This window comes from Musa acuminata, chromosome BXJ3-11, assembly GCF_036884655.1.
Source record: "Musa acuminata AAA Group cultivar baxijiao chromosome BXJ3-11, Cavendish_Baxijiao_AAA, whole genome shotgun sequence".
Lineage (NCBI taxonomy): Eukaryota > Viridiplantae > Streptophyta > Magnoliopsida > Zingiberales > Musaceae > Musa > Musa acuminata.
Genome location: NC_088359.1, coordinates 3,668,370 through 3,690,771, shown reverse-complemented (window position 1 = coordinate 3,690,771; position 22,402 = coordinate 3,668,370). Strand labels below are relative to the sequence as shown.

The window sequence follows — 22,402 nt, the reverse complement described above, 5'->3', positions numbered from 1 at the left end:
GCGTACGTTAGCATGAGCGCTTGTTTTAAGTACTTTCTACAAAAAGATATTGTTTTCCCTCCGTTTCTCCCACACCCACAGCAATCGACAGTCTCGAGATAGCGAGAGGGAGATGAGTTCCAAAGAGAGCTACCGAGTCGAGCTCCGATCCGCCGCCCGCCAACTTAGCGATCGCTGCCTCTACTCCGCCGCCAAATGGTGGATGTCCTCTCCTCCCTCCTCCTCCTCCTCCTCCTCCTCTCTTTGCAGATTTAGATACATTAATCTCTCCTCTCGTCAGGGCAGCGGAACTCCTCATCGACATCGAGCCCGACGCCCACGCCCCCGCGTCCTCCGCCTCCTCTTCGGCTGCCTCTGTCCGCGCCACCCCCTCCACCTCCAGCGCCGCCCGCCCCCTCTCCCACCTCCACCCTGACGCCTCCGCCTACCGCCGCCGCCTCCGCTCCGCTGCCGCCTCTGGCGACATCGCCGCCACGCCTCCCGCCGGCGTCTCCTACATCAGCACGCCCGTCCCTGACGACGATGGCTTCAACAGTGATGGCGGCAACGACCGCTACCTCCTCGCCAAGTCCTACTTTGACTGCCGCGAGTACCGGCGGGCCGCTCACACGCTCAGAGGTCAGACCGGGAAGAAGGCCGGCTTCCTCCGTTGTTATGCCCTTTACTTGGTAACCCTACTTCCGTCTCCCCTCTGATGAGTCCTTGTTCTTATTAGCATGTTGAGGTCTGTTCCTGGTGTTGTTTGATGAAATGCATCTGTCGGAAAATTCTTTCTATCGTTGGATTCTAGTTAATTGGTGTGGTTTCATCTGCTTTCTAATTCATCAAACAACCACCCTGAATCCGTTTGGCTGTTAGCCAAGAAAAAAGTAAACATATACATTCTTTCAGTGTCTCATCCGCTGCAGGTGAGGGTGTGATGTGCTCTACGGTAGAATCTGTCTTTTAATGTATCATCTTATGCAGGCGTAGGGATTTTCTAAAGTTAGTTAGCATGAACTGGATTTTCTGTTTCATGCATCTTTTTCCCTTCGAATGTCCAATTGGCTGTTTGAGCGTGATAAATGTATGATCTAAGGTCCTATGTGTGGTGGAAGGTTGGGAACCCATAGAATCGTGGTGCAATTGGATCCCTGGAACTTCTGGTTTTCCATCTCATCTAATTGGAATTGTTGTCTGAGTATATCATTTGTCAAACTGTTGCCTCAAGTGATCATTTATTCCCCCTTTTGTTGGTCATTTCATCGTCTTATTTTTTAGACCCTGTTATTTCTTGCTGCTGGTTTTGAATTCAGTCCATGAGGATAGAGAATTGGATTCTTCACATGTTCATCTTGCTTATATTTCTGACCTTACTTCTTGTTGAGCATCATAATCTGATGAAATGCAATTGTTTTCTACAACGCTTGTTCTTTGCAACTCTTCTGTGGGAAATGTGGGAACATTTTCTTATTGTATCTGATGTTTAATTTTAACTTGTCTTTGATCTTAGATTTCAGGTCATCGAGTATCTAAATGTTGACATCAACTTGACCTTTGTTGCAGATTAAGTGCTTGCCATCCTAATAAAAACCCCATAATGGTTTTCGTGTTTGCCATTCCACCCCTATTTGGAATATTGATCCATGAAGACTCCTTTGCATACTTGAAAAAGACACTGAGGGGGAATTAGCTTCCATTATCTGAGATGATTAGATGTTCAAAGTTTCTGGTTGCACTTTGTGAGATTATGCACTGTAAATGTGTCCTTTTTACAAGATTTATGCACCATCTCTACCATTCTTAAGTATTTTCTTAGACAGTCTAGCACCATAAATGTCATTCTATGGATAATGAAGCAATATCAGTTAGTTTTAACAAGCCAAAGACTAGAAACCAGTTAAGACTAGAGGTAGTAGTTCAACATGATTCCAGTCAGAGACAGTGAAAATTTTGGTCATTAGGTAACTAATTTGGAAGTGGTAAGTCCAAGGGTGAGGAATTATTTTTCCTCAATGTTACATGTGGACTGACATAATGTAAGATTGCAGTTTGGTTTCACTTAGACTTAAGCATGTTGCTTGTTATCTCAGTTCACTTTGATCAGTAAAGACTTCTCTTTCCTGTTTTTTTCTCCAAAGAAATGGAAAATGGCTAGCACCAACCTATTAATGAATTGATTCTATTTCACATTACAAAATTGTTCTTTAGGTATAAGCTTACATAGACAAAGGAGTAGTTTCATCTTTTAGCAACAAAGAGGAGAAATTCTTATATTGTCTCATCTTTGGAAGTAGTATACATTTGTGAACTGAAGGGGTTGCTGACATCATTGTGGCAGGTATGCTAAGGTTGTAGCAATCTAAATATTATCCCTTGATTTGCTTTCTTCTACAAACTATGAGTTCACTATTGAATTCTTTGCTGTATTACTAGAAGCATCATAACAAATTAGCTCTGTACTTAATGAGCTTTGAAACTAAGGATTATTTTAATGGATAATCAATCCTGAAATCTTTCGTGGACATTGATTTGTTGCCTATGGCTTAGACCTACAATACATGTCTGCCCATGAGGAACAACTCTTGCCTACCTTGTTTCAAAGAAAGAGGATTATTGCCAAAACAGCTTCAGACGTTGGAATGCTAAGGTCAACAATTAAATATCTGTAGCAGGGACACTTTCAAACGTTTATTATGTCCATGTAGTGACAATGTCTGATACCGACATTTTTCAGATACTAACACGTGAATGCTCAGCCTAACATGTTGTGGTGACGATGTCTGTATCAGCTTTTGTTTGGAATGCTTCTACTTTGTCATGCATGATAAATTATTTTTGTTAACAACTGCCTATGTTAAGCAGCAGATCTATAATTGTCCACAGAGATTCTTCTTTCTCGGTTATGCTTGGATCCCTGGGTTTGTCTGTCTAGCATCTCATCGGTACATTTTTTCATTTGCTCGAAAATATTGCATTCCTGCTGTAGTTTATTTTTTTTCATTCTAAGTGGCTGTAGCCATAAGCATCAAACTTTGTCCATCAGCAGTACATCTTAGCATTTGCTTGCAAGTTTAGTAGTTCATATACTATTTCAGTTTTATTTTAGATAGCCATGACCATATCCATCAATGATCACTCTAGATCTTTTCAGTTCATTCCCAGTTAATATGCTGATGAAACCTCTGATACTTCTTTTCCTTCCATCTATTAATTCCACATCATAGGCAGGAGAAAAGCGTAAGGAGGAAGAGATGATAGAACTTGACGGGTCTTTGGGCAAGAGTGATGTTGTCAACAGTGAACTGATCTCTTTAGAGAGAGAACTTTCTTCGCTCAGGAGAATTGGCAGCATTGACTCCTTTGGTTTATACTTGTATGGACTCATACTTAAAGATAAAGGCTGTGAGAGCCTTGCTGTAACTGTTTTTGTGGAATCTGTTAATAGCTTCCCATGGAATTGGAGCGCTTGGTCAGAACTTCAGTCCCTGTGCACTAACACCGACACCTTGACTAAACTAAATCTCAAAAACCACTGGATGAAGGACTTCTTTCTTGCTAGTGCATATCAGGAGCTAAAGATGCATGAAGAAGCTTTAAAACGATATGAGTGCTTACTGGGGGTTTTCCGTACCAGTGACTACATCCAGTCTCAAATTGCAACAGCTCTTTATAGCTTAAGGGAGCTTGATGAGGCTGAAGTAATATTTGAAGACCTCCTCAGGAATGATCCTTATCGGGTGGAGTCAATGGATATTTATTCAAATTTGCTTTATGCAAAAGAATGTTTCTCTGCTCTGAGTTTCCTTGCCCACAGGGTGTTTTTGACAGATAAATATAGACCCGAGTCATGCTGCATCATCGCAAATTATTACAGTTTGAAGGGGCAACATGAGAAATCTGTTCTATACTTCAGGAGGGCACTAAAACTTAACAGAAAGTACCTCTCAGCTTGGACACTGATGGGTCATGAGTATGTAGAGATGAAGAATACCCCAGCTGCAATCGATGCCTATCGCAGGGCTATTGAAATAAATCCTAGGGATTACCGTGCCTGGTATGGTTTGGGTCAAACCTATGAGGTGATGAATATGCCCTTTTATGCCCTGTATTATTTTCGGAAATCATCATGCCTGCAGCCTAATGATTCCAGGCTTTGGGTAGCCATGGCTCAGTGCTATGAAAGTGCGCCACTTCAGATGCTCGAGGAGGCCATTAAATGTTACACGAGGGCTGCAAACTCGAATGACAGTGAAGGCATAGCCTTGCATCAGCTTGCAAAGTTGCATGGTGTTCTTGGGCACTCTGAACAAGCTGCATTCTTCTACAAGAAAGACTTAGAGAGGATGGAAGCTGAAGGCAGACAAGGGCCAAATATGGTTGAAGCTATGCTTTACCTTGCTAGGTACTACAAATCTGAGAAAAAGTTTGAAGAAGCAGAGTTCTATTGCACAAGGCTCTTGGATTATACTGGTCCGGTGCGTATTCTGATCTCTTTTTGTTTTAGGATGTATTAGGAGAATAGACAAAGGTTAAACATGACCTAGTCCCCTTCACCACCATAGTATGGCCATGTATGTACAATATTATTCTCTTTTTAATATGTGACCTACATTTTCTGTTCAGTTTATACTACTGTGGTTTGTTCCTTATTTTGAAGTTTTGCAATTATTTCTTCTTGCATTCAAATTACCTTATTTCACAATTAATTGTGCAGGAGAGGGAGACGGCAAAAAGTCTTCTGAGAGGATTGAGGATAGCTCAAACCGCTTTTCCCTCAATGGACATTGGACATTTTGGTTCATGAAATTTCTTGTGTACCCTCGAGAATATTGGTATGTTACGTGCATGTCTTTACGTCTCAAGCATCAGAGAGTCATCTAGTAACATCTTGTCCATTGCCCGTTAAAGGCGTAGCAAAAGCTTCAGAGATTTCCGTACTGGCATACGTCAAATTTTGAACTATGGGATCTGCTCAAGAAGAGTAATATCACCAACTGTAAGTCAGTTTATCCTTGTCAAGTGGCTTCTAACAGCAGGGATGTGGTTCATGAACACAAATCATGCTCTGAGAAGCTTGCGACTTGAAGCACAAATGATCCACTTCCCACTTCCAATTCCAACACAGCATGAGATCTCTTCGTTAGCAAGTCACAACCAAAAATCATGAAGTCTGTTGCTACTGCTGATTTGCTTTGTGAAATGAACTGTTTTTTCTCCTTTAATGTACGAGATTGTCTATCTGAACTTTGTAGCCCATTTTTCTGAGAAGTTTTTTGGTCCTAATCTGTTTCTTATGTATTCAAGTCCTAATATTCCAGAATTTCATGTTCATATCAAAATGGTGTTGGCCTGCTTACAGATCTCAAATATCTTATGATAACTTGGGAGAAATAATTCCTGTCGTTACTCTTGTGGTTTCTATGTGTGTGTGTGCGCGCGCGCGCGCTCGTGTGCGTGCGTTCATAAAATTGCTTTGCTAACATCCGCATACATAAAATTACTTGGCTTTCGCTTTTCATCTTATCAAAATTGTTTTGCTAACATCCTCATTCATAAAATTACTTGGCTTTATTCGTTTGCTTGAGAATGAAATCTGAGGTTCTAAACTTCCCTCCCATCAGCTTTCTTCTCTCATAATATAGGGGTTTGAATCTGCATTCTTGATTCTTAGGAGTTCCTCTTATAAGTTTGAAGTATCAGAAAATAGGAAACCACTTTGGCATTCTATTATTCTTTTTTAATGATAAAGACAGGATTTGATCTCAAAACTTTGTTATCAATAGTTAAAATATTCATCATCTATCTTACCTGACATGACATTTTTTGGCATTCTATTATCTTATTATTATTTTTTTCCCTCTGCTCTATTCTCATCATCTGTCTAAAGAACACCTAAAAACTTGGTGTTGTGAACATAATAACTATATTAGATCGATCGATCCTTTTTGAACTTTATGCAAGTTGTCAGTGGAACAAAACTAAATAGATGCAATGATGACACCATCACATCTACAGAAACACACAAGATACCTCCCTCTTAACACGATCGCTTGCATGTCATATCAGAGAATCAACATAGTGAATGAGCGTTATTTAGATGAAGGGGGGATTTCCAAATATTTATCATGGTGAGATTTATGAGTATTTAGCAAGATCAGTAAAAGTTGTTCATGAGCGGTTCTGCCAGACACTGAATCACTTCTCACCAAGTTCAATCCACTTAGCAGTCACAGAGAGAGAGAGAGAGAGAGAGACCAAAAAAACGAAACTACATGGGGGTTTAATAAGCACTACTTCTGAGGTCAAACTTGTTCAAGAGTGTAGAAGTTTGCTGCAGCTCATACCAATTCCAGGAAAGACAGTAATGTAACTCATAAATGAGGAGAATCACAAGATTAATATTCATGATGCACATAATCATCTGAATGTTTTATCACTGTAAGCTAACAATGAGTTGTAGAGTTTTAACAGAGCATATAATCCCCAATTTATACTTTCCAGAAAGCCCAAAAAAAAAAAATCATGGAGCACAAATATTCATCACACAGCTTCCATTGAGTTCTTTTCCAATGAATTAGTCGATTGGGTACAGGAGATAGCCATGGTTTACATTCATCTACATAAGAATGGGCAAGGTTCATATTCATCCTAATTTATTTGAGTTACCAAAATAGGCATGGGAAGTTCATCTCTCGACATGACAAAGTGCTACATGATTTGGAGGCCTATCTCGATGTATCAACATCGCATCAGTCCGAAGGTACTACAGTGAATACTTCAACATCCTTCATGCTGGAGTTTCTTACTGAGTATTGGAAAGTCCATCCATGGCAAGCTCCTGCGTGTACACCATTCTTGTTGAGGGCAAAAACAGCTCCGATGAAGTCTGGGTACTTGCGAGCTATTCTGGATATTGCGTCTGCTGCAGCATGCCTGGGCTCCATTCCTTGCCGCATGCTCTCCACAACCTGATAACTGCACGAGGCAGTTCATGAGACGTGTTATGATGATGGGTTTCCTTCATTTAAGTTTTATCAAGAAAACAATTGCACTTGGAAGTTTCTGTTATTGAACATAATTTATGACAGATATCATTTTTTATGGGAAGAAGATCAGTTTGAAGACTAATGAATTTGCCGAAAGAGCTCTTCTCTGTAAACCAGTAGCCCCAAAAGGATGTCCACGATAACTTCAGGTAGAACTAATGCATACAAGGGTTTTGCCATCACATGGTCCATGCCCATGACAGCCATTTGCCTGAAGTTTCATGCGGGAATAGTTCTTGGACCATGCCCATGCCTAGTTCATGCGGAATTAGTTCTCAGACTATGCCCATGCCCCTATGCTGATATTTCATCAGTATGATGATGTCAGCTAACACAGTGCATCACAGCTTGCACACACACTGAATCAATAACAAGCTCTTTGAACCATCTTATTCAATGAGATCTACCAAACAAAAAGTGAAAAATTAGAATAAATTATTTCAACAGTTCCCACTTGTTCTTCTCCATCACACATTTGTAGTTTCAGTTGTGACGTATCCGTTTACATTGTCCTTCTACCATTAAGTAAATTGCTAGTCACATTGGAGCAGTTAAAAGCAAAACTGTTTACATAGGTAAGTGGGAATAATACTCCTTTGATCAATGAAAAACTGGGCAATATCTATTTATCCAATTCATCAAAATAGAACAGAGAACATTGTCATGGAAAAGAACTGCTTGCAGATGCACAAATTCAGCAAAATGTGGAAAAGAAGAGAATTTAGAATGATACCAAGGAAGGAAGCGCATCATGATATCCCCATCTCCAGTTGCACCACAAGCACCGACTTCATCATCAGCATAGGCAGCGGATCCTGCTATTGGTCCATCACCTACCCTGTATCAAGAGCCTCAAGAGATCAGGTGTATAATTTTGCACTGCTAGGAAGACAATGTTAAACTGAAAGTATCTTCAACATATTGAATCAGGGAAATTAGGAACAAGATCAACAGGTATATAGTTTGTCATAATTTCTAGCAATGAAGCATGATAAATTGTGGTCCGGTTTCACTGGAGACCATGAAGCATGCCAAAAGGAAAAGGTCATCTATGCAGATTTGATCTGCCCAAGTGAGACAGCAAGACTAAAGAAGACTTGGATAATCAAATGAAAAAATGAGAGATTTGTTTTCTGCATAAAAAATTTGTTGCACTTTACATTGCTGATGGTGGAAATGGAATTAGTCTGCATAAAAAATTTCTGCAGAAGTTTGTTTTCTGCATAAAAAAATTGTTTTCTGCATAAAAAATTTGTTTACTGCATAAAAAAATTGTGAGCATTATGAGTAATCTAGTCCATTGACTAGTTAATACTCAATATTATTGTTCCACAAGTTTCTCTTGGAAAAATATGAAGTTAAATATAAAGCTAAACATTCTACATGAAAAAAATTTAATATAGACCTGGAGTGTTCCCTGATTAACCACTAAGGTGATAAAATTCACCAGGTAGTCTCCTGTCCGCCACTTTCACTAGGAAATATAAGCATACATCATATGTAATGTCAAACCATCAACATAAAGCAGGAACTACATTCTTTTGATAATATATGAAATATAAAAAATCAACATAAAACAAGAATGAACTAAATCAGGGAAATGCTTGCAATTAGTGGTGAAGAGTAAGTCTAATTAAACAAGAAAGAGATGAAAAATGATATGCCTATGATGCTTTTGAACATTATCGTGCAGAGCATGGAACAAAATTGAAGTAGATATCTAGCATTTTTTAAAGTTTACAGCCGAGGTGAAAACAGCTCAAATAATAGCCACACACCTTCATTTGTTAATTCAAGCTAAGATTGGATTTATAGATGGTTATAACAGAAAGACTTGCCTTCCGGGAAGTTTGAATGTAGCTCCATTTGTCGATGTCCCAACCGCAATATGCCCCATCTTCAGAAAGCAAGGAACCATTCAGTTTATAAAAGAAGTCTTAAGCAGACTAGTTGTGAGGACTTACTTTATCAATTATGGCCATGGAGATGGTGTCATGGTTGTGGTAACTAATAATGTTGGATTTATGTTCAGGAGTTTGCAAATGATTTCCATCTCCAAACAAACTCCTCTCACCACTTCCCTCTCTGGAAAGTCCACAAGACCTCTCAAGTGCAGAAGATGAATCATAGTGAACATGATAAGGTCCACAGCTTTTTGCAGGAACAACATTCTTCCGGAAGTTTGGTTGGCAATTATTCTCCTTCCACTTAACCCATTTCTCAATGGATTCTGATGAACTAAGATTAGTTGGTCCAGGAAGACCCATTGAAATAGCAAAGATGGAGGCCTTCTCTCCAACAAGCATAGTGTGTTCTGTATAATCCATAACCAATTTTGCAGCTTTGATGCCATCCTTCACATTTCTCATAGCAGCCACAGCTCCAACCTCCATTGTGGTCTACCAGTGTCCTTAAAGAACCAGTGAACCATAATCTTCTATACATGTCAAAGCAATAAATATAAGCCATGAGATATAAATGGTTAAACAGTTACCCCATCCATGACAAGAGCATCTAATGTGGTTTCTCCATTCTCATCTGGACTGCCACCAGGTCCAACTGTTTACAGAAAAGTTGAATTAATCAAATAATAGAAAAGCAAATAAACAATGTTTATAATCAAGGACAAACAAGTAATGTCAAATTCCTCTGGTATTCAATAAAAAACTTAATGATGCCATGAACAGCCATCTGGGCTCTTACAAAAGGATGCCAAAAAAATTAAAATATGATATGTTAAAAACAATAGTACACTTAATTCTACCTAAACTTTGAAAATAAAAGAAAACACTAATATACAATAAATGTGGTGCCCTCCTGAACATTGATTTGAAAAAGAGAATGAATATCCACTATTTATGCATGACCTTTAACATATAGCAATATTAGTGCTTGTGAACATTTCTTATCCATTCTCCTAAATCTGGTATCTGTTCTCCAGCATAATATTTGATTTTTAATTATCATAACAGTTTTGCCAAAGAATTAAACTTATGTCATAATATGCCATTTGAAGAATAAATTATCTAAAATTCAGTAACAAATCACCAACTTTGACAAATCATTTTACGTTATAAGGTACCAACTTATAATGCCATTCATCATTTTACATTATCATGTTCTTTGACAAATCTTAGTCTAATAATAGATTGTTTATGCTTTATGAAACAAATGATTTAAAAAGCGTTAGGCACCAAGGTCCAAAAACGTCCGAGGCGCTAGGCACTCGCCCGAGCGAAACGAGGCGCTAAAATATAAAAATATATAATATAATTAATAAATATAATTATTTAAATAAAAAAATATGTTATTAAATTAAAAAAATCTTATAGAATCACAATATCACATTAACAAAAAATCTCAAAATTCAAAATAATAATTTCAAATAAATAAAAATTAGTAGTATTAAAATCAAAATAATATATTATTAATCTAATAAATAAAAAAATATTGTTACTAGTATATAGTTAACAGTATGTAGTTAATATACTATTAACAGTATACTATCGAGTCGATATGAGAAGAGGGAGTAAGAGTAACAATAGCGGCGAGTAATGGCAACGGCAGCGACGATAGTGGTAAGCAGCGACAGCAGCAACGGTAGTGGTAGTAGCGAGCAGCAGCAGCGGTAGCGGTAGCGGGAGCGCAATGTAAGAGTAAGACTGAGGCTGCCGACTGAGAGAAGCAACGAGCAGTGGCAGCAGGAGTGGGAGCGACAACAGTGACGGCGAGCAGCGATAGCAACGACAAGCAATGATAGTGGCAGCGCCAGTGGAGAGCAGCAACAGTGAAGAGAGGCAACAACAGTGGAGAGAGGCAGCGGCAGCAGAAAGAAAATGTCAACGACAGAATCGTGAGCAGGATTAGGGTTGAGGAAGATGCAAGAGGGATACTGGGGGGCTGATATCAGTGCTTTAGTTAGTTCGATTGAACCAATTAAAGCACTGGAGACCGAACCAGACGTAAATCACTGGTTTGGTCATCTGGTTTAACCCGAGTGCTCGCCCGAAGCGCTCGGCGCCTGGGCTCGGGCGAGTGCCTACGCGACACCTCTTTGGAGCGAGGCACCTAGACATGAAGCGAAGCGCTCGGGCCTCGCCTTGCCTCACTCGAGCACCTAGGCAAGCGCCCAAGGACCTATTGAAATCGCGGTATGAAACAATGTTCAAATTATATTAAAATTTATGTTATTTAATAAAGGCACCCACCTAGCAAGGCCAGGTCCTTGCCTAGGCTGCTAAGAAGGTCAGCATAGACCAAACCAGACAGTTTGACATCCTTAAGCAATATATCTTCGTTTGTCCTTTTTTTTTCCATAATGTCGTACTAGAAGGTGCCAAGTTGGAGAGGTTACAACAAAATCAAAGATCATGTATATCTTTGTTTATCCCCTTTTTGTTTTGCCATAATGCCATATTACAAGGTGCCAAGTTGGAGAGGTTACAACGAAATCAAAGATCATGTATATCTTTGTTTATCCCCTTTTGTTTTGCCATAATGCCATACTACAAGGTGCCAAGTTGGAGAGGTTACAACGAAATCAAAGATCATGTATAACCTCCCTAATTTATTGTTCACCAGAAACTAATGGACTATGTTCCATTTTAATGTGAGAAATCAGATCTGATGATGGCACACAAGATCTAAACATGAGGTGTAACACCCACATTCTAGAGTTCCAAATTAGAAGTTGACCTTATCGATTAGCCGGATTGGAATCTAATTCTACAAGAACATTTGAGTTTGTCATGCATGCATGACATAATGCTTACTGTTCATCCTAATTTTTGGTGAGGCTATATCAAAAGATGCTAGAAGTGCATGAATCTTGATCGAGCTTAAACATATGCATACAATATTTACAAAAATCAACCATCATATTACCCCCATCTTCTCCCATTTTATTTCTATCTATCACTCCCATCCACCAGCATAACCCATGATCCGTTTCTGACTAGAACTAAATATTTTGCATTGTCTGTTGCTCTTAAGATATTACAAGGTCTTATTTGTAAAAGATCAACCCTCTAATAAGCAGACATCTTGCAGGAGTTGTTTGTGACATTAGAAAGGTGGTATGCCTACTTCAGAAAATTGAATGTTTCATTCACTATTCACTTACTGCACGTGTCTGTTCATGAGATTAGGTACTACCAACAATGGTTTGAAGGTGCAGAATATGACAATTAAATCATGGAGCAGAGATGACTTAGCATAAGGATGTGGCAGACTACAAGCTGTGTGAATAAAATATTCAATTTTATAAAATTTTGATGCATTTTTCTTCTGATCATTAATGAGTAGGAGTTGAACCTTTTGATATCCCAAATCTTCTTGATCCTCAACATGCACTATGACTGCACCCATAGATTCTTACATTTCTTGCATTTGCTTTCTTTTCTTAAATTATTTTTCTGTTCATTCTTGTCATCATTCTGTGGTGTTTTTTAGATGTAACTTCATGGCCACCATCATCATTTTGTAGCATATCAAGCATATCTGAATATTAAAATATGATCATACTTCGCATCCAGTATAGAACACATCTCCAAGGATCCACTTAAAGAGGGTTAAGTAATCACATTTTGTGGGATTAGAGTAGGTAAGAGAAAAAAAATCTATCTTCGCGATGAATCCTGAGATCCACTTTGTTTGTCAGCGTCCAAGAATAAACTAATTCTAGTCGTCAGAGACACAAGAATTAAGGATACCTAGTAAAGCATCTCTTGTGAAGAAACCCTAACATAATTCTCATTCATGTTCAATGAAAATATCAATCTGATTGACATTGAGAACCAAAATCAGATGCCATATACAAACAACTGTAGGAACTCGAGATGAATCAAACAATCAAGATTTTAAGTGAATCATTCTGATCATTCATACCTGTGCCGTCGCAGCGCAGCTCCTCGCAGGCGGAGCACCCTTCGACAACAGCATCAACGGCCGACGAACCGTGATCATTGACGGACCTCCAAGCCGCTCGCACCGCCTCCCGGAACGGCCAAGTGCTCACGACTATCGGGTAGCCCCCTGATCCATAAATCCCTCCAAGCTCCGACACCTGATCAGAGCACAAATAACGAAGAAAACGAAGAAATTTGACTACCTGAGATCAAAATTCGTAAGTATCCAAATCTGAAACAACAATTTATATCACAAGATTGAATCTTTACAGTTGACATTGAGAGGAAGAAGAAAAGTGAGACAACTTTGGGAGCCATTGGAGAGGGAGGAGGAAGAGGCCTCCACGGAAACCCTCCTCGTTTTGATGCTCCCAATCGCCAAGGAGTCTGTTAGTTCCGCGCACCACCGTGAGAATACGGGGGTCGTATGCTACGTAATCGCATGATCTGACGGATAAAGATGACTGATGCGGTGATCAGATCCGTTGACGGCTGATCTCTCGTCTTCTGCATTGCGGTAACTTCACCGGCTGTAGCCATCAGAACTCGGTTCCTTCGCGTGGTTTATTAGAGGAAGAAGAGAATGAAACCCTAGAAGCCTATCGGCCGCTTCCCTCTGGATTGCAGACGGCCGTGGCAAAGAGGAGAGATGGAGGAAGCAGCGGGAGGGGGTGGGAGAAGATGGTGGTGGTGGGCGGCGGCGAGCTCCACCCAGCTGGCGGCTGGGATCGCGTGGTACCGACGAGGCTACAGCGGGAGCGGGGTGACGATGCCCTTCAAGGCCTTCGCCATTGCCACCATGTTCGTCGGCTCCGGCGCCACCGCTGTGGGCGGCGCTCTTCTCGCCACCGGCATCGACGACGTGAGTCCACCTTAATGCCCCTCTTGTGCAAAATAATTACCTACTTGCGCATGACCCGGTGGGTCCCATATAACCAACCATTCACAAAGCAGGTGTAAAAAGGGGGTAACCGGGAACGATAGCAAAAGTATAGCTTCATGTTCACAATGACTAATAGAAGCGGAAGTTTGCAATAAAACCCCTGCACTTACAGATTTTACTAAACTGATATAAATTCCACCTGAAGGCTCAACTTTGAATTGAAGGCTTGAAATATTTGATCAATTAATTTTGTCCTAAGTATATGCTAACATATACCATTTAGTAAATGTTGATATGATTTTGAAATATATAAGATTTGAATTGAGGGCTTGAGTGATTGAATAAGTTGTATTCCCTTTTAACTTAAAATCAGAGAAAAGTATTGTCATAGATTCAAAATTAGGATATGATGAGGAATAAATAGTATCTGAGATTGTTTCTTGATATATTCCAAGAAAAAAAAGGTATTCAATTCAATTCTATTATTTTTTTTCCAAAAAAATCATTTTGAAACTAATAAAATTGAACCTCTACTTAAATTAAATCAATTCAGTTCAACATGGTACAGATTCAAAATATGTTAGTTCTAAGAAATTATTTCAGTTTCATCCAACCATATTGGTATATTTAATGCAAATATATCAAATTTTTTTGACAATTTATTTGCTTGATATTCTTTTATTATGGTTAATCATTTATAATTATGAATTTGATGATTTTAAAACCTTTTTATGAAAGTAAAAAATAAAAAAATAAAAACCCTGCTCCACCATAATCCTTCTGAAGTTTCCAGATTCTTATTTCCAGCTCCAACACTGCTGAATTGTTAGCCTGTCAACAATCATATTTATTGAGAAATTTATTATTAATTAATTAGTCATCTCTTTCTTATCAACATTTTATCTGAGCCATTTTATTAATTAGTCATTTCTTGAAATGTCACTCAAGAGTTTAAAGAGGCAAAGCACTATATATTTTTAATGTTTGGGTAGAGAATCGTTAAAGCTCTAAGAAGATGGATCTTACATATTTAGAAAAATGTTTTTTAAAAAATAAACAAAGAAAAATTGTAGAAGTCATCATCTTATTTCCTCTTCTGAAGTACAAGATTAAGAATGCATAACTATTTTCATCTCAATAGCTGTCTTAACCTAACCATAGTTAAGAGACATAGGTAGTAGGATTGCTATTGCCTATGGTTGCTTTTTTCCAATATTGCTATCGTTGGTACTTTTGGTAATTACCTAAAATGTTTCCCACCTCCTATATCTTGTAAATGTATTCTAACTTGTTTTCCCCCAAAAAAAAATGGTATTTAGATACAAAAAGAAAATCCAAGGGATTAACATGCAAATTTTTATGATTACTAGTATGAAAAATTATGTCCTCATTTTTTTTGAGGGAAATAGGTATAGAACACAGTAATTTGCCTTTCATTTTAACTGTCCTGATTGAGATATGGTGACAATGATGTTGTATGCATGTTAACAGGTAGATGACATGAAGGAAGTTGGTGCCAGTGTCAGGAGATGGATGATGAGGAGTCCTCCAGGAGGAACTTGATAGAAGGCATAAAATAACCTTGTTTTTCTATTTGGCCACCGCGACATGGTAAAATTTCACCACCGGTTGGCTTTGTTAGAGCCATAATTCTGTAATTTTTTTCTTTTTTTGTTTCGATGTGAGTCAACCTTCTGTAGTTGGATGAATTGCACATCAAAGAGATGGGGGCAGTGCCTCAGATGTGATAAGCTAATGGCTTTCTTGTTTTGCTTCATCTCCTAAGCAATTGAGACACTCAAGCAGTAGATTCTCTGCTTATGTAGTGAGACAAAGTGACTTGAACAGTTAAGGCTTGTTGCAAGAGCTAAACTATTGGGTTGTGCTATTACTTTGGAAAGTTCCATTTGGATAACAAGATGATGTCTTTCATGTCACAACACAGCAACAGCTTCAGCAATTTCTGGACTGTGTTTGTATTGATTGGAGTATAAATAATAAACATGTTAATTATGCATGTCTGCTTCTTTTTTCTTTCACTGAAATCCAAATATTCCTTACTCTTTGAGTCTCCTAAGACTTGTATTGTGATGCAAAGCTGTCAAAATTGCAAGTACTTATAGAAAGTACATAAAAGTGTTTATGGAAACCACATAAACATTTAAAAAAAACAAAATTGCAACAGGAAAAAAACATCCAAAGCATTCTGAATTCACAACATTAATTCAGCTTACCAAAGTATTTAGCATTTAAAAGAATATGTTCTTGTCAAAAACATTTAGTTTAAAACAAACAATTATGTTTTCTTGGTTGGAAGTAAATACCTCCTAACCTCTCCTATCTTCAGATTCCCACCCTGATGTTTTAGAGATATAATGCCACCAAATGTACTGGAGGATCATCCAAGAGAAAGAAAGAAGTCTACTTGTCCCATCACAATATGGTGACCATAGTTTATGGGAATTAGATCACACTGTGCAAGAGTTTGAAGTTCTACCACTTTGTATACATTGAAAAGGAAGAGAAACATAGTGAGATAAAAGAATGTGAAGGTGAGAGAAAGGAAGGAAGGAAGGAAAGAGCAGATAATGCAGCACATATTGGTGAGTTGTAATGCTGTGTAGGTTTTTATTGGCGAGGGAAATGGTTACACCTCCTTATGCCGAACTATGTCGGCATGTATCGACTTAGGATGCATCCCCTTCACTTTGGTGTGGGGTTGTTTTTGGGCACGAATCTGACCACATTAATTTCACTGCCATGACCGAATGGCTCCGTGAGCTTCACCGTAATCCTACATTACCAAGGCTCGACGCTCACCATGGAGCTCATAACCTTAACCTTTTCCTTCTCTTTCTCTCTCTCTCTCGCTCGCTCGCTCGCTTGCTCGGCCACCTTCGTTCGACAGGCATGGAGGGACCGAGTCGTGATCCTCATGAACTCATGCTGCTCTTCCACACGCAGGAAAGAGATTTCTACTGCCGACTCGTTCGACAGTTGGACCAAAACCCGGAGCGGATGAAGCAGGTGATTGCACTGTGGTTATGGTTTGAATCCATCGACCACTATGAATTCATCCGGCGAGTGTCGTCCTACAACGGCGACGAAGTCATCCTCGGCTTCGTGCGCGAGGCCGAGGCCTGCCTCGACCGCCTCATGGGCCAGCATGAGCAGACGAGGGGCGACGAGCTGCCGCTGACCAGTTCCCTCATGGCTGAGAAGATGGACCTTCGGTTCTTCGAGTCCCACCGCGATGAGGCCATAAAAGGCATCAAGCACATCTTCAACAACGTCTGCCAGATCATATTCGACGATGTGCTCGTGGAGAGGGCGGCGGAGGCTGCCAACCACCCCGACGACCGCCGCCTGCGCCCCAGCGGGCTGCACGATATCAGTCCACCGACGAGGGAGGGAAGCAGCCAAGGGGAAGGCGGTGCGTCTTCCGCGGGAGTGGCCATGAGCCTACCGGCGCAGGCTCGCACTGTTCTGCGGCCGCGAGACTCCACGCTGAACCCGATGGCCAGGCCGTGGTCGCCAGAAAGCAACCGGTCACCGAAGGACCTGCGATCCATGTTCATCACCTTCTCCAGGGGGCACCCCATCTCCATACCGGACATCGTCGAGTTCTTCAACGCGTAAGTCGAGAGCGAGCTGCAATGGCTTCATCGCCGGAACACTTTGTTGCATTGGGAATCTGACATGAACAGGTCTGCGTGGTGGCAGGCGATACGGGGTTTGTCTCGAGACGGTGATGATAGAGAGGGTGTCGCCGGGGCAGCATCCGATGTACGGCCGGCTGGTCTTCAGGAATGCTTCAGCAATAGCTAGGGTTCTGAACGGGCAGCCAACGGCCAAGTTCATCATCAACGGCAGGCATCTCTGGGCGAGGATGTACACGCCTCGCCGTGGCTAGGATTTCCAGGCGACGAAGTAAGGGTAATTAATGCTTCCGAATAATAGAAAGAAACTCGGGGAGAAGCATATACATTAGTCTCTCAATCTAAAATCAAGCGAAAACCATCTTGTTCTGTAGCCACAAGTTCAAGAGGAGGGGGTGTTGATTGTGATGATTTATATGTGACTGTCTACGTGAACAGCGCGTTATGTTTGCATGCATGGCTTCAAAGAATGCCTTATAGCTTCGTCAACTTTCGAGGAAATCACACTAACATCACTACAAGTTTGAATGTGTTCGTTCCATTGTCTATGTTGCCTGCCTGCCTCACTTAGCCGCAGGAAGAAGCAGGTGACCAGAGAGGCAAGAAGGCGATGCATGCAGGAACCAGTGGTCGTGCACTCCCCTCTCTCATCACCTAAGGCAGGCAAATGGTATGGTTCGCCAAGAAAATTCCCAAGAATGTTGATGACTAATGAGTTAGTAGACCTCTGGAAGAAGTATGTATGTATGTCTTAAGAGTATTCAGGTGTCAATTACTATCTGATATATATATATATATATATATAGAGAGAGAGAGAGAGAGAGAGAGAGAGAGAACAACAGCAAGAAGCATAACTTAAGCTTGAAGTAGGCCTTACTAAGCATATAATTTCAAAGATTATGTTCTCATAGAATTTTGGTTTGCAAATGATAAGTGGAGAGGATGAGAATTGATGTCTTGACACTGTTGTCAAATACAAAAGTTTATTAGATGGAATTTAGAATCCTCAATTTTTCATAAGAGGTTATGCTAAAAGAATTTATTAGAAAGGAAATCATGAGATTAATAGAAACTTTAATGTTATAAATATTTCAATAAGGTGTTGATATAATTGGATGATGATCATTATTCATTAGAAAATAAGAAAAATAAATATATAAAATGTTCATAATCATGGCTCTCATTCACATTCATTTAATAAACTCAAGTCAGCCACTAATGATCATGGTTTATCATTGAATCTAAAGATACCAAAATTTGATGTACCTGAAATTTTGGAATCATTGAATCTAAAGATAACTCAAGTCAGCCACTAATGATCATTACTTTCACCCATTATTTAACCTTTTTATGTTTTCTAATAATTTTGAATTGAGCATAATAACAATTTAAATTTTAATATTATACATTAAGGGACAACTAATAAAGATCAATTGCAATGTTATATTTCATGTTTGAGCTTTGAAAGGATATTATCATAAATTAAAATTTAGAAGAACAAATAGGAAGATGACTACCACTTGATATAATTTTATGAATCGTTGAGAAAAGATTTTCCTTCAGCATCTATTGAACTAAGGAGAGAATTGGTCTTCATAAAAATTAAATATAACATTCTTCTTTAACCTAAGAGATAAAATGAATTATTATTGATTAAAAGCAATAGATCGATAAGTTAATTAGACTGGGTTATCACAATCGGTAACTCAATTATTGGAGGATTTCATGTGCATCTAAGATGTACTCATAATATTTGATTGTATAAGAGAATAGTAGAATCATTCATAAATCTTATGTTAGAGAAATATCAACTAAGAGATATAGAGTATTAGGGGATGCAAAATAAGAAAAAGGAGGAGGAGACCAAACATATATACTAATCACGATGATACATTAGTAGTCTTAGTCCAAATTCTTAATGTGTTATCTTGATATCCTCTACTATAATGCCTTCCTTCTAGAAGATTTATTTGAGCCATAAAGATTTACGACTGATATCCTCTATCATGTTTTATGGTTTGGTCATGCCCCTTAATACGATGAACCTATATGTTACTTTTTATATTGGATATCACATCCCTTTATAATATTATCATCAGGCAATATTGACACTTAATCAACTATGCACTAGGATGTCAATATACTACGATAAAGTTCTCATACTATTAGAGAAATAATAAAATCAAAAGTAATCCATGAGAGTCGAGACAATATTACTTGACATTTGTGTTGCTTATTAAGAAGACAACTCTATTGGTCTAATAGTTTAACTCCTAGAAGAATTTGTCTTAAGAATTTCTCGTTTCTTAAAATGGGAGAGCCATTAATTGAAGTGCTTCTCGACTAACTCAACTTAATCAAACCATCAAGAAAAGAGCCACCTAACTTGATAATAAGAAAAGTAAGCTATAATATAACTTAAAAATCTTTGCCTAGTACCTAAGTGGTATGCGATCGAATTATGACTTAACATCATCTCAACATCAACCCTAACTACCATCAAGTTCAATCAAAGTCAAGACAATTTCCCCAAATTGACAATCAAATATTTTAGAAGAAGTCAATAATTTCTTAATTGTTAATTTCATTGGCAAAGTTTATTATCTTAATCAGCTCACGAACGTTTTTCTTTAATTAATTTGTCAAAAGGATAGGTAATTAACCAATTAATTAATATCACTATTGACTATAATTTTTTGATATTTGTGGATATATTTTTAAGATATAATTAGATCAAAATGACATTCAAAGATAATGAGGTTATGCCATTTAGACTAAAAAATTTTAGGACAACTTATCAAGAAATAATTAATAAAATATTCAAGAGATCAAATTGAACGAAATATGAAAGCTTATATAGATGATATATTAGTAAAAAAGTCAAACAACCAACACCCATCTATCCAAAGAAAGTCAAAGCCATGGAGATAAAAGCCTCCAACATCGATAGAGAGAGAGAGAGAGAGAGAGAGAGAGAGAGAGAAATGAGCAAACTACATAAAATATTTTTCAAACTATAGGATCGATGATAGATTTCATAAATATGATCTTAGAGGTAAGGCTCTTGCAATCCATCATGTCGATCATCACTCCGACCTCTCCAACTTCTCCTCTGGTGCCTCCTTCCCTTGGCATCCTCTTCAACTTCTTCACCAACCTCAATGCCTCTACCCTCTGCATAACAACAAGGGCATCACTAAAGACTCAAAAGTATTGAATCTCATCATTTATTATGAAATTAATTAATACATTTGAGAAACTAATCAAATGTTAAGCTAAGTGTTATAGGAGAGACTTAAACTACGACAAGTAGGCATTAATATAAATATTTATTAATCAAATATAAATATGAACTTTACAAGGATCCATCATCACTCACACTAGTGTAGCCCAAGTATATTAATATGCCTGTGTATGCTTGCATTTACATGTTTGCATCCACGCTCGTATGTTAGTGTGTTCATATGCTCACATATGCTTATGTGTGCATATCAAATACTGTTAGATGTTATGATCCTTTTATAATTGAATAAGATATATAATATAATAACTAATTGGGTTTCATTCAGATATAATAACTAATTAGGTCCTTGCAGACGGTGATGGTGACTGCAGCAATCTTGGATCATAAACGATGTTTGGTAGATCAAATAAGATTTCTGAAGAGATGGCATCAAAAGATACATATTGTAATAATTAGATCTATACACTTGATTTCAATCTTGACATATAAGTTATTTTCGTATTTCAAATATAACATAATTATAGACTTTATGGTTACATATACATGCAATTAAAGCTAGTCTAAACTTGCTTCTTTCATTTGGAAGCATTAGTCACCCTTACCTTCAAACCCTAGTCTGGTAAGGCGTGTACATCCTCGCCCACAGATGCTTGCCGTTGATGATGAACTTGGCTGTTGGCAGCCCGTTCAGAACCCTAGCTACCATGGAAGCATCCGTGAAGATCAACCGCCCGAACATCGGCTGGTGCCCCGGCGGCGTCCTCTCTGTTAACACCACCTCGACACAAGGCCCGTATCGCCTGCCACCAAGCAGACCTGTTCATGTCAGATTCCGGATGCAACAAAGTGTTCGTGCATAGAAGCCATCGCTGGATCTCGACTTACGCGTTGAAGTACTGCTTGATTTCCTCCCTGGAGATGTGTTGCCCCATGGAGAAGGTGATGAACAAGGATCGCTGGTCATCCGACGGCCGGACGATCTCCGGCGTCCACGGCCTGGCCATCGGGTTCAGCATGTCGCGCAGCGGCGAGGGGACAGTGGAAAACTGCGGTGGGATCATGGCCATGGCCGAGGTCGAGGCTCCGCCTTCCTCTTGGCTGCGTCTCTCCCTCATCGATGACCTGATATCGTGCAGCCCGCTGGTGTGCCGGCAGTGGTCGTTGGGGTGGTTGGCATTCTCCGCCGCCCTCTCCACGAGCACATCGTCGAATATGATCTGGCAGACGCTGTGGAAGAAGTGCATGACGCCTTCGATGGCCTTATCGCGGTGGGACTCGAAGAACCGAAGGTCCATCTTCTTCGCCATGAGGGAACTGGTCAGCGGCAGCTCGTCGCCCCTCGTCTGCACATGGTGGCCCATGAGGCGGTCGAGGCAGGCCTCGGCCTCGCTCACGAAGCCGAGGATGACGTCGTCGCCTTTAAGGGACGACACTCGCTGGATGAATTCATGGTGGCCGATGGATTCAAACCATAACCACAGTGCAATCACCTGTTTCATGCGCTCCGGGTTCTGGTCCAACTGTCGAACGAGTCGGCAGTAGAAATTTATTTCCTCCGTGTGGAAGAGCTTCCTGAGTGTAACAGGATCACAATTCGATCCCGCCATGGCTGTCGAACGAAGGTGGCCAAGCAAGCCAGCGAGCGAGAGCGAGAGCGAGAGCGAGAGAGAAAGAGAAGGAAA

General features: G+C 39.5%; 4 protein-coding genes across 7 annotated transcripts; 2 read left to right on the top strand and 2 right to left on the bottom strand.

Moving 5' to 3' along the window:
* Nucleotides 1-47: 47 nt before the first annotated feature.
* LOC103970403 (anaphase-promoting complex subunit 8) lies at nt 48-5,276 on the top strand. Of its 2 annotated transcripts, XM_018820188.2 has the most exons (5): nt 48-198; nt 281-668; nt 3,207-4,457; nt 4,697-4,814; nt 4,891-5,276. In XM_018820188.2, exons 1-4 carry the CDS (start codon nt 113-115, stop codon nt 4,784-4,786), a joined length of 1,815 nt encoding a protein of 604 aa, XP_018675733.2. In that variant the 5' UTR covers nt 48-112; the 3' UTR covers nt 4,787-4,814; nt 4,891-5,276. The 2 variants fall into 2 exon arrangements, with proteins under 2 accessions (XP_018675733.2, XP_009382442.2); XM_009384167.3 differs by having other exon boundaries at nt 50-198; nt 4,697-5,276.
* Nucleotides 5,277-6,505: 1,229 nt separating this feature from the next.
* Nucleotides 6,506-13,383, bottom strand: LOC135581777 (probable isoaspartyl peptidase/L-asparaginase 3). Of its 3 annotated transcripts, none has more exons than XM_065173159.1 (7): nt 13,241-13,383; nt 12,915-13,092; nt 9,523-9,587; nt 8,993-9,427; nt 8,867-8,925; nt 7,762-7,866; nt 6,506-6,957 (listed from the first exon to the last, which is right to left on the bottom strand). In XM_065173159.1, the coding sequence occupies exons 1-7, from the start codon at nt 13,250-13,252 to the stop codon at nt 6,732-6,734; spliced, it is 1,080 nt and encodes a 359-aa protein (XP_065029231.1). In that variant the 5' UTR covers nt 13,253-13,383; the 3' UTR covers nt 6,506-6,731. The 3 variants fall into 3 exon arrangements, with proteins under 3 accessions (XP_065029231.1, XP_065029229.1, XP_065029232.1); XM_065173157.1 differs by having other exon boundaries at nt 13,205-13,362; XM_065173160.1 differs by lacking the exon at nt 13,241-13,383 and having other exon boundaries at nt 8,993-9,438; nt 12,915-12,990.
* A 3,344-nt stretch (nt 13,384-16,727) lies between these two features.
* LOC103970884 (uncharacterized) lies at nt 16,728-17,730 on the top strand. Its single transcript, XM_009384804.3, has 2 exons — nt 16,728-17,452; nt 17,541-17,730. Exons 1-2 carry the CDS (start codon nt 16,728-16,730, stop codon nt 17,728-17,730), a joined length of 915 nt encoding a protein of 304 aa, XP_009383079.2.
* Nucleotides 17,731-20,485: 2,755 nt separating this feature from the next.
* LOC135652315 (uncharacterized) lies at nt 20,486-22,327 on the bottom strand. Its single transcript, XM_065173154.1, has 3 exons — nt 21,606-22,327; nt 21,331-21,520; nt 20,486-20,650 (listed from the first exon to the last, which is right to left on the bottom strand). The coding sequence occupies exons 1-3, from the start codon at nt 22,325-22,327 to the stop codon at nt 20,486-20,488; spliced, it is 1,077 nt and encodes a 358-aa protein (XP_065029226.1).
* Nucleotides 22,328-22,402: the final 75 nt, after the last annotated feature.

Coding starts and splice junctions, on each gene's coding strand:
- LOC103970403 (XM_018820188.2), top strand. CDS start 113: ATGAGTTCCAAAGAGAGCTACCGAGTCGAGCTCCGATCCGCCGCCCGC. Junction 199..280: donor CTCTACTCCGCCGCCAAATG/GTGGATGTCCTC, acceptor TCCTCTCGTCAG/GGCAGCGGAACTCCTCATCG. Junction 669..3,206: donor GTTGTTATGCCCTTTACTTG/GTAACCCTACTT, acceptor TCCACATCATAG/GCAGGAGAAAAGCGTAAGGA.
- LOC135581777 (XM_065173157.1), bottom strand. CDS start 13,252: ATGGCTCCCAAAGTTGTCTCACTTTTCTTCTTCCTCTCAATGTCAACT. Junction 13,093..13,204: donor TCTTCCTCTCAATGTCAACT/GTAAAGATTCAA, acceptor TGCTCTGATCAG/GTGTCGGAGCTTGGAGGGAT. Junction 9,588..12,914: donor GCTGCGCTGCGACGGCACAG/GTATGAATGATC, acceptor TTCTGTAAACAG/TTGGACCTGGTGGCAGTCCA.
- LOC103970884 (XM_009384804.3), top strand. CDS start 16,728: ATGGAGGGACCGAGTCGTGATCCTCATGAACTCATGCTGCTCTTCCAC. Junction 17,453..17,540: donor ATCGTCGAGTTCTTCAACGC/GTAAGTCGAGAG, acceptor GCGTGGTGGCAG/GCGATACGGGGTTTGTCTCG.
- LOC135652315 (XM_065173154.1), bottom strand. CDS start 22,327: ATGGCGGGATCGAATTGTGATCCTGTTACACTCAGGAAGCTCTTCCAC. Junction 21,521..21,605: donor ATCAAGCAGTACTTCAACGC/GTAAGTCGAGAT, acceptor GCTTGGTGGCAG/GCGATACGGGCCTTGTGTCG. Junction 20,651..21,330: donor ACACGCCTTACCAGACTAGG/GTTTGAAGGTAA, acceptor GTTGTTATGCAG/AGGGTAGAGGCATTGAGGTT.